The sequence below is a fragment of the Brassica rapa genome, chromosome A03 (genome assembly GCF_000309985.2).
Source record: "Brassica rapa cultivar Chiifu-401-42 chromosome A03, CAAS_Brap_v3.01, whole genome shotgun sequence".
NCBI classification, from domain to species: Eukaryota; Viridiplantae; Streptophyta; class Magnoliopsida; order Brassicales; family Brassicaceae; genus Brassica; species Brassica rapa.
Genome location: NC_024797.2, coordinates 16220613 through 16235967, shown reverse-complemented (window position 1 = coordinate 16235967; position 15355 = coordinate 16220613). Strand labels below are relative to the sequence as shown.

The 15355-nt window shown below is 40.0% G+C and overlaps 4 protein-coding genes across 6 annotated transcripts; 3 read left to right on the top strand and 1 right to left on the bottom strand.

Annotated features, from left to right (window-relative positions):
* The first annotated feature begins 136 nt into the window (after positions 1-136).
* On the top strand, positions 137-2504 carry LOC103859160 (pyruvate dehydrogenase (acetyl-transferring) kinase, mitochondrial). The gene is made up of 6 exons (XM_009136653.3): positions 137-489; positions 1015-1264; positions 1350-1530; positions 1617-1764; positions 1853-2069; positions 2163-2504. The coding sequence occupies exons 1-6, from the start codon at positions 241-243 to the stop codon at positions 2219-2221; spliced, it is 1104 nt and encodes a 367-aa protein (XP_009134901.1). The 5' UTR covers positions 137-240; the 3' UTR covers positions 2222-2504.
* Positions 2505-2795: 291 nt separating this feature from the next.
* On the top strand, positions 2796-7304 carry LOC103859161 (DEAD-box ATP-dependent RNA helicase 40). The gene is made up of 8 exons (XM_009136654.3): positions 2796-2986; positions 3212-4317; positions 4421-4609; positions 4850-4918; positions 4997-5266; positions 5361-5711; positions 5796-6073; positions 6165-7304. Exons 2-8 carry the CDS (start codon positions 3223-3225, stop codon positions 7069-7071), a joined length of 3159 nt encoding a protein of 1052 aa, XP_009134902.1. The 5' UTR covers positions 2796-2986; positions 3212-3222; the 3' UTR covers positions 7072-7304.
* Positions 7208-10723, bottom strand: LOC103859159 (elongation of fatty acids protein 3-like). The gene has a single exon (XM_033287058.1). It carries the CDS (start codon positions 8605-8607, stop codon positions 7699-7701), a length of 909 nt encoding a protein of 302 aa, XP_033142949.1. The 5' UTR covers positions 8608-10723; the 3' UTR covers positions 7208-7698.
* A 328-nt stretch (positions 10724-11051) lies between these two features.
* Positions 11052-15104, top strand: LOC103859158 (probable boron transporter 3). Of its 3 annotated transcripts, none has more exons than XM_009136649.3 (13): positions 11052-11287; positions 11779-11902; positions 11987-12069; positions 12167-12359; positions 12432-12570; positions 12649-12814; positions 12900-13066; positions 13140-13313; positions 13383-13478; positions 13543-13677; positions 13765-14081; positions 14167-14437; positions 14599-15104. In XM_009136649.3, exons 2-13 carry the CDS (start codon positions 11793-11795, stop codon positions 14950-14952), a joined length of 2205 nt encoding a protein of 734 aa, XP_009134897.1. In that variant the 5' UTR covers positions 11052-11287; positions 11779-11792; the 3' UTR covers positions 14953-15104. The 3 variants fall into 3 exon arrangements, with proteins under 3 accessions (XP_009134897.1, XP_018513599.1, XP_009134898.1); XM_018658083.2 differs by lacking the exon at positions 11052-11287 and adding an exon at positions 11540-11564; XM_009136650.3 differs by lacking the exon at positions 11052-11287 and adding an exon at positions 11619-11675.
* Positions 15105-15355: the final 251 nt, after the last annotated feature.

Sequence of the window (15355 nt, the reverse complement as noted above, 5' to 3'; positions counted from 1 at the left end):
AATAACCAGAACCACACGATCACTCAATCCACTCGCTACAGTAAATCCTAATCCATTGAATTAGCGGGAAACACAACACAACCTTTCAGTAAATATCATTAATCAAAAATTACAAATTAAAAGAGTATTTATTATCATCTATCATGTGCCCATCTTAAACCCAATCCTCTCTGTTCTCTCGTTATCCAATCATCTTCGCGGGTTGATGATAACAGTGGAGTGCGACGGCGACGACGAAGGATGGCGGTGAAGAAGGCTAGCGAGATGTTTTCGAAGAGCTTGATCGAGGACGTTCACAGATGGGGATGCATGAAGCAGACGGGCGTGAGCCTCAGGTACATGATGGAGTTCGGTTCCACTCCCACTGAGAGAAACCTCCTGATCTCCGCGCAGTTTCTTCACAAGGAGCTTCCGATTCGGATCGCGAGGCGTGCGATCGAACTCGAGACGCTGCCTTATGGCCTCTCTGAGAAACCTGCCGTCTTGAAGGTATGCTTCGGAGGTTCCGGTTTATTCCGGTTTACGGTTTAGTTATTAGTGAGTGGGTCAATTGATTCTGGAGATCCTTAGAACCGTTTTGTTTGCGAGTGATTCCGTTCAGCTTTGTATGTAATTTCTGTTAAGTTTTACGGACTTCCAACTCAAAACCAATCGACAATTACTAATTGATTTAAGTGTTTAGTGTTGTTTTTCGACACGATCTCTCGAGTTGATGGCTCTTATAGGTTCATTTTTTAGACTGTGATAAACCATTTTTTGACAGGTTCTACGGCTTCCAACTTAAAACTAATTGGCCATGAATTGGCCATGAGTGGATTAGTCCAATTTTTTTAAATATATTATTGTTATCTATTTAAACTTCCGATGTGCGATCTCAACGGTCTCTGGAATGACATAAGATTTGGCAACTTTGACACCTAAATAATCTTAAAATATCTTTTTGTGGAGTGATGTATTGTGTTGAATTATTCTCTCATTTTCATTCTAACTGTGCTGTTTTGTTTTGTTTTGTAGGTGAGGGATTGGTATGTGGAGTCATTCAGGGACATGAGAGCGTTTCCTGAGATCAAGGATACTGCTGATGAGAAAGAGTTCACTCAGATGATTAAGGCTGTTAAAGTAAGGCACAACAACGTGGTTCCCATGATGGCTCTGGGTGTTAACCAGCTGAAGAAAGGAATGAAACTCTACGAAAAACTTGATGAGATTCATCAGTTTCTTGATCGCTTCTACTTGTCACGTATAGGGATCCGTATGCTTATCGGTAAGACTTGTTTTTTTTTTAATTACTTAACTGAAAAATCTTCGTTTGTGTTAATACTGTTTGATGTTGTAATGAAAATTCTCAGGGCAGCATGTTGAGTTGCATAATCCAAACCCACCACTTCATACTGTGGGTTACATACACACCAAGATGTCTCCTATGGAGGTGGCAAGGAATGCTAGTGAAGATGCAAGGTCAATTTGTTTCAGAGAGTATGGTTCTGCTCCGGAGATAAACATATATGGCGATCCAAGTTTCACCTTTCCGTGAGTTCTTGTTCTCTTCTTGGATTCATTCTCTAGCTTTTGTTTTCACATAGCCAACAATGGTGTTTTGATACTCCTTTTCATAGGTATGTTCCGACCCATTTGCATCTTATGGTGTATGAGCTAGTCAAAAACTCTCTCCGTGCTGTCCAAGAGCGGTTTGTTGACTCTGATAGGGTTGCACCACCAATCCGTATCATTGTTGCTGATGGAATCGAAGATGTTACGATAAAGGTTTGTTGTTTCCCTCTCTGCTACGCTTTTCAATCTTTTTTGTTGCAGCAGTTTGAGCTGATCATTGTTGTGGGTTAATCTATAATAGGTCTCAGATGAAGGTGGAGGTATACCGAGAAGCGGTCTCCCCAAAATATTCACTTACCTCTACAGCACTGCAAGAAACCCACTTGAAGAAGATGTGGACTTGGGAACCGCTGATGTTCCCCTGACTATGGCTGGTTATGGTTATGGTCTGCCTATTAGTCGCTTGTATGCTCGCTATTTTGGTGGAGATTTGCAGATCATATCCATGGAAGGATACGGCGAGTCTAATGCTTATTCCATTTCATATTTGAGATCATATCCTTTCATATTTGAGATCAACTTTGATGTATGTTTGTTGTTGACACGTGCAGGGACTGATGCTTACTTGCACTTGTCTCGTCTTGGAGACTCGCAGGAGCCTTTGCCATGAGAGTATCTCGCAAGTCAGGCTAGTGAAGAAAGGTTTGGCATATTGATGGTAGATGAGGGATCTACTTTACTCAGTTTAATATGCTATTTTTAAGCTTGTACATACATTATTTCTCGCATTTATGATTTCTTTGATTATAAACACTCAGACATGGAGATTTACCAAGTGAGTTGATCTCATCTGGTTTGATTTGAGCTGATTCAGAGCAGTTTATCCTTTGTTTGTTGCAACATTTCTCTTGTATCCGCAAGTAAAAAAAAAAGTTAATTTTATTGGTAAGTTTAAATCTTGTTATTAATTTTCTTTCATAATTTGTATATTTGATTTTAGATGGTAAATTAATTATTTTTATCGATTCTTAATGATTAGTTTATATGTTTAATTTTCTCTCTTTTTTTACAACATTTTTAATTTTCTCTCTTTTTTCTTGTTTTCAACTATATTAATATTTTTTAATTGGAGTATTGTTAAAAAGAAATATAAAGATCTTTGAAAATTGCTGACTTTTATTTTCGTTTGGGCTGGGCCCAAGTAAAGATTTACCCAAAGTTCTATTAAACACTGTCGTATTAAAACTCTCGAGTACGACGTCGTACGCTTTTCTTATTCTCTCTCTTTCGTGAACCCCAGCCTCACTACTTCAATCAAGACGCCGAAACCCAGCTCCTTGTCTCTACTATAGTCTCTCGCTTGCAGCGACGTCATCTCTCTGGTTGACACCGGAGAAATTCGTCTTCTTTGCATCGCACAGGCGTCGCCGTCGATGTAAGTGTATCTCTCAAACTCTAAATCTAATCGGCGATTGTTGGATTTATCGGCATGTCTTGTGTTATAGTCTCGTGGAAAGCAGATGATGTTAATCGATTGTTGAATGATTTGATTTTGTGCACGTTAGCCTAGATTAACTATCTCGTTGATGAATCATAGTGTCAAAGCTTAGGTTAATTAGGTCTCTTGAAGATGATAACATGAGAATTTCTCTGATTGCAGAGCCTTTGCATATGGCTACGGCAGAAGCAGCTCCAGCTTCTGCTGGTCCACGATACGCTCCAGAGGATCCCACTCTTCCCAAACCATGGAAGGGACTTATCGATGGAAGCAGCGGCGTTTTGTATTACTGGAATCCTGAAACGAACGTTACTCAATACGAAAGACCTTCTCCACCTTTGCCAGCTGGTGCTCCTCCGAAGCTAGCTCAGATTCCTGTACCTTCCGCAGGACAACAAGGACATCAAGCTCAGCTTGAGCTAGGAAAGCCCGTTGGTCATGTGCCTCAGCAACATGGTTTACAACAACAGCCTCAGCAGTTCCCATCTCAACATGGAAGGCCCCAAATGATGCAGCAGCAGCAGCATCCGGGACAGCAGATGCCTCAACAATCAGGTCAACAGTTTTCACAACCACAGGGCCAATCTATGGCGCCGCAGCCACATGGGCATCCTTCTCAACAGACGTATCAGCCAACACCACAGCAGCAGCAGCAGCAGCAAGCAATGCAGAACCAGCATTCACAGATGCCTCAGCAGCTGAGCCATCAGTATCCACATTCACAACAACAGTACATGGGTTATCGTCCTTACATGCAACAACAAGGGACTCAAAGTTCACATCAGACGCCACCTCAGATGGGTCCCCAGGGTCAGCAGTTTCCGAGCCAGCAAGAGTACAACTCAATGCCTCCAAAGAGGGAGGGGGAGGAGTTCCATAGGGGTGAGAAAACTGGGTTTTCACAACCCCATTTACAAAATTCTGAAGCTTCCCCATCTCAAAATACCGCCTTTGAGGCTAAGGCATCATCACAAAGACCAAATGCAACTCAGCAATACAGTGGACCTCAAGGAAACTTTCAACACCCTGCTGCAGTCACACAGTTTCAACAGCCAGGGGCTAATCTGGCTCACCAGCAGCTTGGACCTAGGCCTCCACATCACATGGACCAAATGTTGCACCAGAAGTCTCATGCTTCCCCTTTCCGATCTAATAATACCTATGAGAATAATCTACAAGCTAGACCTGGAAATGACTCCTACGGTAACACAAGAATGGAAGGGCCGATGAGAGGTGCACAGCCACGCCATCCTGCAGCAATGCCTGAGGTTAGCTGCAGATGATCACTTTCTCCTATCTTTTTTATCTTGTGAAATATCTTTGCCTCGGAGTCATTTCTCAGGTAAAGAACCATTTTAAAATAATATGCAGGATATAAGGATAGGTGGCGGTCCACCTGCACATGCTGATCCGGCCATGGGGCAGACAGGGCATGGACCATACGGACACGCTGGTCCAGCTTTTCCAACCGTAGGAAGGCCTCATTTTGTAACAACTCCTGATGGTCCCCATCTTTCGCCTGTTGATAGTTACCGAAAACAGCATGAAATCACAGTAACTGTAAGTTCATATTCTTTGATTGCTTGCCTTTGGCTGTTAAGTTCTTTAAGCTGTAATGTGCTGTAATTTTTTGCAATTGTTGTTTCAGTGAATGTTTGTCCATAAAACTACTGAGAATGTGGGATTGGACGAACTTCAACTGGAATAAGTAATAGCATTTTAGAATAGTATTAAACCTTGCGCTTTTCTCATATATTCTAATTTGTGTGCCACTTTTAAAAATCTATCGCTCTTGTGCAGGGTGAGAACATTCCAGCACCATTCATCACGTTTGAATCTAGTGGTCTCCCACCTGAATTACTTAGAGAGGTCAGTTTTATTATGAACTTTATTAATGGCCTTGGTTCTGTAAGCATTATTGTGTGTTAATGGTTTTTTGTTTATCAGTTGCTTTCTGCTGGATTTCCATCACCAACACCGATCCAGGCTCAAACATGGCCAATTGCTCTGCAGAACAGGGATATAGTTGCAATTGCAAAAACTGGTTCTGGTAAAACATTGGGATACTTGATCCCTGCCTTCACTCTTCTTAGGCACTGTCGTAATGACCCCCGCAATGGCCCCACGGTTTTGATCTTAGCTCCTACTCGGGAGCTAGCTACACAGATACAAAATGAAGCCCTTAGGTTTGGCCGGTCTTCCAGAATATCATGCACTGTGAGTTTTATTCGAGTCTCTTTTGACTTTTGTCGTCATGGCTGATAGAGCCTTCCTTGTTTTTTTGGATACTTATCTATATTTTGGTTATCAGTGCTTGTATGGTGGAGCTCCAAAGGGTCCTCAATTGCAAGAATTGGAACGAGGAGCTGATATTGTGGTGGCAACTCCTGGGCGCCTAAATGACATACTGGAGATGAGGAAGATTGATTTCCAACAAGTTTCCCTCCTTGTGCTTGACGAAGCAGATCGAATGCTTGACATGGGTTTTGAACCCCAAATCCGTAAGATTGTGAATGAAATACCTCCGCGGAGACAGACTCTTATGTACACTGCGACTTGGCCAAATGAAGTTAGGAAAATTGCAAACGATCTTCTCGTGAACCCTGTCCAAGTTAACATAGGCAGCGTAGATGAGTTGGCTGCAAACAAGGCGATAACGCAGGTGATGATCATCTAAACCATTATTTATCACTTCCTTCTACAGAAGTTGGTGATGAGGTTACTAATTCCATGCTTACTATTGCAGTATGTTGAAGTTGTCCCACAAATGGAGAAGGAGAGGCGTTTGGAGCAAATCCTTAGGTCGCAAGAACGAGGTTCAAAAGTTATAATATTCTGTGCCACAAAGAGGCTTTGTGACCATCTTTCACGCAGCGTTGGACGTAATTTTGGTGCTGTTGTAATCCATGGAGACAAATCTCAAGGCGAGAGAGATTGGGTTCTTAACCAGTTCCGCAGCGGGAAGTCGTGTGTGTTGATAGCTACTGACGTTGCTGCCCGGGGGCTCGATATAAAAGACATAAGGTTTGTTGTAATAGTTCTTGTTATATATATCTCTTTGCTTGCTTATTATCAAGATACCTTCCTTACCTTTGATTGCGTTATACCACTACAGAGTTGTGATCAACTACGATTTTCCAACTGGTGTTGAAGACTATGTCCATCGTATCGGGAGAACTGGTCGAGCTGGTGCAACTGGAGTTGCATTCACTTTCTTTACAGAGCAAGATTGGAAATACGCACCTGATTTGATCAAAGTCCTGGAAGGAGCAAACCAGCAAGTACCGCCTCAAGTGAGGGACATTGCAATGCGTGGTGGTGGTGGTGGTGGTCCGGGTTTTAATCAGGACCGAAGAGGCATGGTAAACCGTTTTGACTCTGGCCGTGGTGGTAGCCGTTGGGATTCTGCAGGTGAGTTTGGTGGGCGTGGCGGTGGGTTTGGAGGCCGAAGTGGCGGATTTGGAATGAGAGATGATTCATTTGGACGTGGTCGGGGTTTTCCTGGTCCTGATGGTGGTCGTATGAATGTGGGTAGAGGTGGATTTGGTCGGTTTGGTAATAATAATATGGATGGTCGAGGCTTTGGTCGTGGTGGTGGTGGTGGTGGTAGAGGCTTTAGTCGTGGTGGTGGACGGTTTGATAACAGAAGAGGTAGAAGCCGTAGCAGAAGTCCTGATTTGGTTAGGCCACGTCGTAGCCCGAGCTATAGCAGGAGCCGCAGCCGGAGCTATAGCCGTAGTCGTAGCAGGAGCTGGTCACGCTCAAGGAGTCGTAGCCCTAGGCGTAGTGGTCATAAACGGAGCAGAAGCTATAGCCGTAGTCCTAGTCCAGTGTATGAAAGAAGGGATAGGCGACCGCGTGTTTCTGGGTTTGATATTAAACCACCAGCTGAGTCTGTCGTGAATCCAGACACTGTAGGAACTGCTGCTTCTGAAACCGTGGTCCCTGCTCCATTGTCTGAAAGACAAGGGAATGGTGTTGTCGAGTCTGAGGTAGAAGCAGCTTTAGTTGATAAGCCCTAAAAGCCAAGACTCGAAACAGAGAATAATTTTAAATTTTTAAAGCCTCAGAATGAAGAAAACACTATTTCATCCCAATATGTTTGGTTATTGAATTGGAGGTCTTGCTAAATGCTGGAGTTTCTTTATTCTTATTTTATTTTCCTCGTTTTCTTGTTGTATTATGGAGAGTTAGTTTGTAATGTATTTGAGAATTTTATGATTTTATCGTTTATGTAAACACCAACAATTACCTTCAAAATAATCTGGACTACAAACTAGTAGCTACATATATTAAATTTAATATTCGATTAGGTACAAACTTAGTGGTGTACGAGTAGACAAATCTCATTGTGCAACTCTTAAAAGTCACCTTAATGTCACGTTTCTGAATCTAGGAATCAGCTATTTTATTATTAGTGTTACATTGTCAATATATTATGTCATCTTATTCATAATTAAACAATTTTCGAATCTAGAAATCAGCCACTTCATGATTAATGTTACATTTTCAATATTTTTTTTTGACTAAATACATTATTAATATATTTCGTCATCTTATTCATAATAAAAAAAATTTCAAACACTACAAACATCATTTCAAGTAACAACAACACAACAAGAGATCGACAATACATAATATTCAACAATCTAAGCCAGTTTAATCGTTTCTTTTGGAAAATAATTATCTAATTGTTTCTTGCTAGCATAGTTCTTGGAGCGGAAGTTGAAGAAGAGAACCAAGAGAGACCCATTAAACGCACCCATGAAATATATTGTCCAAACCCCGGAGCAACCCGACCCGAAATAATGCTCCGGAAACATCCAACCTGATAACACGAACCCGAAAACAAACTGCACAATCTGAAACTCCGTCACAAACCTCTTCCACCTCGGTCTCCGTCCAACGGCACAAAGGAAGTAGTAACCGTACATGACGACATGAACCAACGAGTTCGTCACAAGCGCGACAGGAAACATTGACTGGCGGGTTCGGAGCCAGGTGAAGCACAAGATCACAACCGTTGCATGGTGGTACACGTGGAGGAACGAGAGCCGTTGGAATGACTTGCCGAGTATGATGAGGAGCGTGTCTCCGAACTCGAGGATCTTGGATAGGTAGAAGACTTGACCCCAGAAGAAGAGCGGTCCTTTAGGTTTCACGTCAAGGGGAAAACAAATCGTGTGGAAAAGGCGCATTGTGGGGTCTGAGGTTACGGAGAGAGTGCAACCAACGGCCATGATAAGAGAGAGGAGGCAGAGGACGAGGCTGTGAACGGCTGTGATTGGTTTGAGAATTTTGGAACCGAGTGAGGGGAGTGAAACGACGGCATGTCGGAGGAGGAATGTTGCGGAGAGGTAAAGGGAGACTACAACGGCTACAAAGAACACGGTGGAGCCGAAGGTTTCACCTTCGGTCCACGTGAAGTTGGCGATGTAGGGGTGGTTCACGAGCCAGTAGGTTAGGGTGGAGTAAGCCAATGCCATTCTCCAGCCAAGTTTGAGTAAATGGTAAATGGTTAGAGAGAGTCTATATAATGTATTTTGAACATCTTTCATTAATGAAAGTAGTTGGACTGATTTGCGTAAACTGATGCCTTTACGTCATGGAGTGAACCGGTAATATTGCGTCGCCTGGATTCACGTGTCTTTGCTTCCCCTGCGCTGGTCTGGCCAGAGGCTTACTCAAATAGCTTTTGTATATTCAAGTGGAATGGTATTATACTATTTGATTCATGGAATGAGAGTGATAGATGGATTAATGCATTGTTAATATTATGCATAACCAGGGCCGCTTCAAATTAATTTTAGACCATGTTCAAAATAATTATTAATTGTACATTTTATCAAGTTTGTCTGATTGTTTATATTATAAATTCTAAATTTAGCATTATATCTAAAATTTTAAAGTTTTTACCATAATTTATTTATATATTTTTAAAAATTCTTAAATTTTTTATTTTTATATTTCGGGGTCATGTTCGACCGCTCCACTTACGCGTGCTGTTAGACGGTCATGTGCATAACGTGAGAACGTAATAACGTAGAGAATGCAATATGCATAACATGGGATGTCGTAAAGAGTGTATCATCATTTAATAAAAGACTGTATCATCGTATTTAGTTTTATTTTTCTATGCATTACGTGGGAACGTGACGTAGTCGTATTATGCATGATATGAGAACGTAATATTAATGGGTTAGTCCTGCTAATCTGTTTTGAGTTATATTAAAAAAATTTACCAATTCGAGCTATTACATAACACATTTCGAATTTCCATTGGTGAATTTTGGTTTGGTTTGATTTAGGTACATATGCCAACCCCTAGTTCTTCTATGTACTTTTGAAGACCGAACATTCACTCTATCCAAACTTTTTCACCTACAATTTTGAAGATCGTAATAAATATTAACTTAAACATTAACCTAAACTGAAACATTTTCGCTATACTTACAATTCCAAATTTTAATCAAATGGTCCCTGCATTTGGTTGAAGCCGATCATGTGACCTGGACCTCAACAAGAGGAAGTTTATTGTTTTAGCTACTCATAATACAAGATTTTGGGTTAAATTATAATGAAATTAAGTTTATTTTTCAACTAGAAAATTCTTTACTGACTGTATTTGAGGCTTGGAACTCATTTTGGTCTGACTTAAACCAAAACAATCAGAACATTTGTAAAATGAGGTCTTCGCATGTTGGCCCTCTATGAAATGTTACGACAGATTTAGTGGTCGTAGTGGCGGATTTGGAATGACAGATGATTCATTTGGTATTGGACGTGGTTTTCCTGGTGGTGATTGATGCTGATGATATGAATGTTGGTAGAAGCATTAGACCTCGAATATATTATATTTGATTAGTCACAAACTTGGTGCAGTTATACACTAATCTCAGCTCTTTCAAGAATAGTAATCTTCTTCATAGAGAAACTAATCTTAACATTTTCCCAGTAGAAACAAAACACATCAACAGTTTAAAACTCTAAAACAGTGAACAACTTAAGACAAACCAATCTAATCGAAGTTGAAGTTGAAGAAGAGAAGCATCGAACTCAACATTGAAACACCATCCCCTAATCCCGGAAAACCCGAGCAAATGATCACGAAGACAAGACAATCAAGGTTTGCATCGTGGCGTATACGTTTCAAAAGTTATAATAAGACAATCCCTCCTCATATATACAGATTATCAGATAAGTATATATAGTTTCTAAAACAGGTCTTATAAGAAGAGTATATTCAGTCAGCTATAGTGATAGTGTAGCATACGTTAAGTGTTTCTTGTCAACGAAAATGCTTCTACTTTCATCGTATGACTAACCTATATTCTTTAAAGAAATACAAATTACTTTTTACACGTATTAAAGATCATCCCTCGACCCTCGTCTATGGGTTTTCAATAAAAAAATTTAAAGTATAATTAAACAAATAATAACATTATATAATTTATAAATCAAAAATAATAAAATAAAATAATATATGTAATATTTTAAAAGTTGAGATAAGCATACAAAAAAAAAGATCTCAAGTTTGAAATATCTTTATATCATTTATAATTAATAATATTTCGAAAATTCCATTGGAATCTATGGATGAAGCCACTCTATTAATGGACGTTCTCTCTGTTTCTTACCATATAAATAGGTTGCCACTAGTAGAAAGGATATATTTATTGGAAAAAAAAATCGCCAATTTTTTTAGAAGAAAATTACAAAACCCAATAAATCTTGTGAATCGTCATTATCAGGAAGAATGGGACTTTTTGTGGAAAAAGATGCCAAATCATCTATCCGAGGAAATGTCAGTCCCAAAATCCAAATTCTCTTTGAAATAAGTACATGTTATTGTTTGGGTCGAGAGAAGAGATAATGAATCAACTTGACTAAACAAAAGGTAGAGATTCATTTTAAATTAAAACATTAATTAAAGAGTGAAACAGAAACATGTTAATGCCGCGTTATTAGACAAATGTGTACAAAGTACCAACCAATCACGAGCTGTGTCTGTCTGAAACCCGAGGCAGAAACACAGAGACAAACATCTCTTCCTCTCTCTCTTCCCATAAAGATCTCAACATCACTCTCACTCTTTTTCTTCTTTCAACATTTTTTATCTGCAACAGTTAAAAAAAATCTCACACAACCCTCCTTAAGAGGCCAAGAGCAGAGAACGCAAGCTGCACATTTCCTTCTTCTTCTTCTTCTTCTGGGCAGTTCTAACCTGTTTTGTCTTTGGTAAGTGTTTTTTTTTCTTTTCGTTATAAGTCATTCTTGAATCCAAGCTTAGATCCCATGTCTTTTACTTCTCTGTTTAGCTTTTTGTTTCTTTTTTTTTCTCACCAGCTTTTTGCTTTTTCTTTTTGAGATTTCCAGCAAAAATATATTGTAAAGTTTTTTCCTTTTTGCCAAATCAAATCTACTGTACAACCGCAATCAACGCTTTTAGTAAATCTCTTCGGATTCTCTTTTAGCTTTCCCGCAAAGATATTCATATTTGGATCTGAGTTTCTTGGTACACTTTCATAAAGTCATTCAAAGTATCTAACTTTTCTTTGTTTAGTTTGGTTCTAGACTTCTAGTGACATTCAGAAGTAAAAAAAAAACAGTTTTAGCTACTTCAAAAGTATTAAATCTCAACCAGTTGGATTTAGAATTCTAATCTTGGTTAATAGTGTACTTTGTCTTGACCATTCACTTACTCTAATTTTTTTTTTTTAACTTTGCAGGACACCAAATCTAAATGGCAGAGGCAGAGAGCTTTGTGCCTTTTCAAGGCATAAAGAATGACGTCAAAGGAAGAGTCAGATGCTACAAACATGACTGGACCAGTGGTTTCAGAGCTGGATTCAGGTAACATTCATTTATCTTCTCATTTTCTTTTGTTAATGCTTGAGAGAGATGAGTTTGATCTCAGTTTATGAAAAAAAAAAATAGGATTCTGGCACCAACAACTTACATATTCTTTGCATCCGCCATTCCTGTGATTACATTTGGAGAGCAGCTGGAGAGAGATACTGGTACAACAACCACACTCTTGCTCCTACACTTACTATCTTTGATCTTAGTGAGAGATGTAAACTTGTGTGTTTTTGTTTCTTTTTGCTACTTGGTTAGATGGGAAGATAACAGCTGTTCAAACCTTAGTTTCAACTGCATTATGTGGAGTGACACATTCCATTATAGGAGGCCAGCCATTGTTGATTCTCGGTGTTGCAGAGCCTACTGTTATAATGTACACCTTCATGTTCAACTTCGCCAAAAACAGACAAGACTTGGGGTCTAATCTCTTTCTTGCGTGGACCGGATGGTAAAAACTCAAAATCTTTCTCTTTTACATAACAACAAAATAAGTATTCAATCTCTCTTCTTTCTTTTGAAGGGTTTGCTTGTGGACGGGGCTCTTATTGTTCTTGTTAGCTATACTAGGCGCTTGCTCCTTTATCAATCGGTTTACACGTCTTGCTGGAGAGCTTTTTGGTATCTTGATAGCAATGCTTTTCATGCAAGAAGCCATTAGAGTAAGTAACAATAGCTTACATTCACAAACTTTATACACTGCCATTATGTTTGAAACTCTTTACCCTTTTTTTTTACAGGGCGTTGTGGATGAGTTTGGTGTCCCTGGAAGAACAAATCCTACTTCAGCTCAGTTCCAACCTGCTTGGGTGTTTGCAAATGGAATGTTCGGTTTGGTTTTGTCTTTTGGACTTCTTTATACCGCTCTGAAAAGCCGTAAAGCAAGGTCTTGGAGATTTGGTGCTGGTAAGGAACCTTTAGTGCTCATACTAGGAGGTTCGGGGCGAAGCCACAACATGTAATATTAGTTTTGTCCCCTTGTGATTTTCAGAATGGTTGAGAGGGTTTATAGCAGACTATGGTGTGCCAGTGATGGTGGTAGTGTGGACTTGTGTATCATACATACCTTGGAAGAGTGTTCCTCAAGGGATACCAAGACGTCTCGTTAGTCCTAATCCATGGTCTCCTGGTGCTTATCAGAATTGGACTGTCATTAAGGTACTCAATCAGTTTCATTACTCTCTTTTACTATTATTGCTTTTATGCTCATATTTTACCAAACTGTTTGCAGGAGATGCTGGATGTGCCTGTGGTTTACATTATCTTAGCGTTGGTTCCAGCGTCAATGATCGCTGTTCTTTACTACTTTGACCATAGTGTAGCTTCACAGCTAGCACAACAGGAAGATTTTAACCTGAGGAAGCCACCTTCTTTTCATTATGATCTGCTTCTTCTAGGCTTCTTGGTAAAACATGTAGTCTCTTATCTTTCTTGACTAAGCCGTTTAATTTACAATATAACCTTTCTTCTGTAGACAATCTTATGTGGTCTCCTTGGGATCCCTCCATCTAATGGTGTCATCCCACAATCACCAATGCACACCAAAAGCTTAGCAACACTGAAACACCAGGTTTGTTATTATTACCTCACTGTGTTAGGCCTTCTTGTCGTTTAAAACCAGATGATGTGTGCAGTTACTACGAAACAAACTCGTGGCAGCTGCGCGAAAATGCATCAGAAACAAAGCAACGTTAGGAGAAGTCTACGGAAGCATGGAAGAAGCTTACCAGCAAATGCAAAGCCCTCTGATACACCAAGGAGCTTCTCGGGTATGTATGTGTGTATCATCTACATCAGTTTATTATATAATCAAACTTTTTTTAAACTCGTCTACTGAACCGTTTGCTCGGTATCAGATTCAGGGACTCAAACAGTCACAAATGCAGAAGGGTTTAGGATCAGTAAACGCAGATACGCTGGTTGATGAAGCAGTTTTCGATGTGGAGACAGAAGTGGAGAATGTGTTGCCAGTGGAAGTAAAAGAGCAAAGACTAAGCAACTTTCTTCAAGCTATGTTGGTTGCTGGATGCGTTGCAGCGATGCCGTTGATCAAAAGGATCCCTAGTTCGGTTCTTTGGGGTTACTTTGCTTACATGGCTATTGAAAGCCTCCCAGGGAATCAGTTCTGGGAGAGGATTGTGCTTCTCTTCACTGCTCCAAGCAGGAGATTCAAGTAATCATCATCATCAACCTTTCTTATACAATCAAGAGTATGTTTTGTAATAATGGATTTTGGTTCTTGTTTTTTTTTTTGGCAGAGTTCTCGAGGATAACCATGCGGTGTTTGTTGAAACGGTGCCGTTTAAGACGATGGCGATGTTTACTTTGTTTCAAACGGGGTACTTGCTGGTCTGCTTTGGGATCACGTGGGTTCCGGTGGCTGGTGTTTTGTTCCCGTTGATGATAATGTTTCTTGTTCCGGTTAGGCAATACGTGTTGCCTAACTTCTTTAAAGGAGCTCATCTTCAGGACTTGGACGCTGCAGAGTATGAAGAAGCTCCTGCTCTCTTATCATTCAACCTCAAACCAGTAACAAACTCTCTTCTTAATTCTTTTTGGTCTATATAAAACTTTAGAGCTTTCTTGAAAATCAAATAAACACCCGACTATGCACTAATCCTTTTAAAACGTTTAGTTACGGTCTAGAGTTTATTAACATTTGATAAAATTTATTATTTTGTGTGCACCAGGAAGGGGAAGTGAGCCGTGCGACGTCGTTTGCGGACAGTGGAGAAGTGATGGACGGGATGTTCACGAGGAGCAGAGGAGAGATAAGGAGAGTGAACAGCATTAAGCTCGCTGGCAGCGTAGGAGGTGGATCAACGGGAGGCTCGCCTGCGGGTGGAGTGGAGTTGATGAGAAGAGTGGTGAGTTTTCAGAATCCTAGAGTTTCGGAGAAAGTGTATATACGGAGCTTAAGTGATTACAGAGGAGGAGGAGAGAGTAGTCCGAGGTCGCCAGCTGGAAGAGCTCCTCTCAGTCCACGATTTGCGGCTGCGGGAGGTGGAGAACAGAGACTTTCTAATTTAGGAAAGTCTGTTTAGTCAAACATTTAGTGTCTTAAATTCATATTCGTAACCGATGACTCTACGAAGCCTATCTGTCTGTTATAATGAAATTACTGAAATGAAAAAGGAAAAAGGAAGATTATTGCTGAGAATTTAATTATTTCAGTAAAACATTTCTCCTTTTCTTTTACACTAGGATAAGACCCGCGCCTTGCGCGGGATTAAGCTATTATTTTTATTATATTTTGGAGAATGAAACAATAGTTTGGCTTCATTTAGATTAGGGGTGTTCAATCCGGATATCGGGTTGGTTTCAGTTCGGTTCGGTTTTTTCGGTATTTCGGTTAGTAAAATATAACTACTATTCTAAATCTATATTTACTTTGACTTTAGTCTTTCACATACTTTTGAAAGATTTCAACTAGACGACTAAATTGAT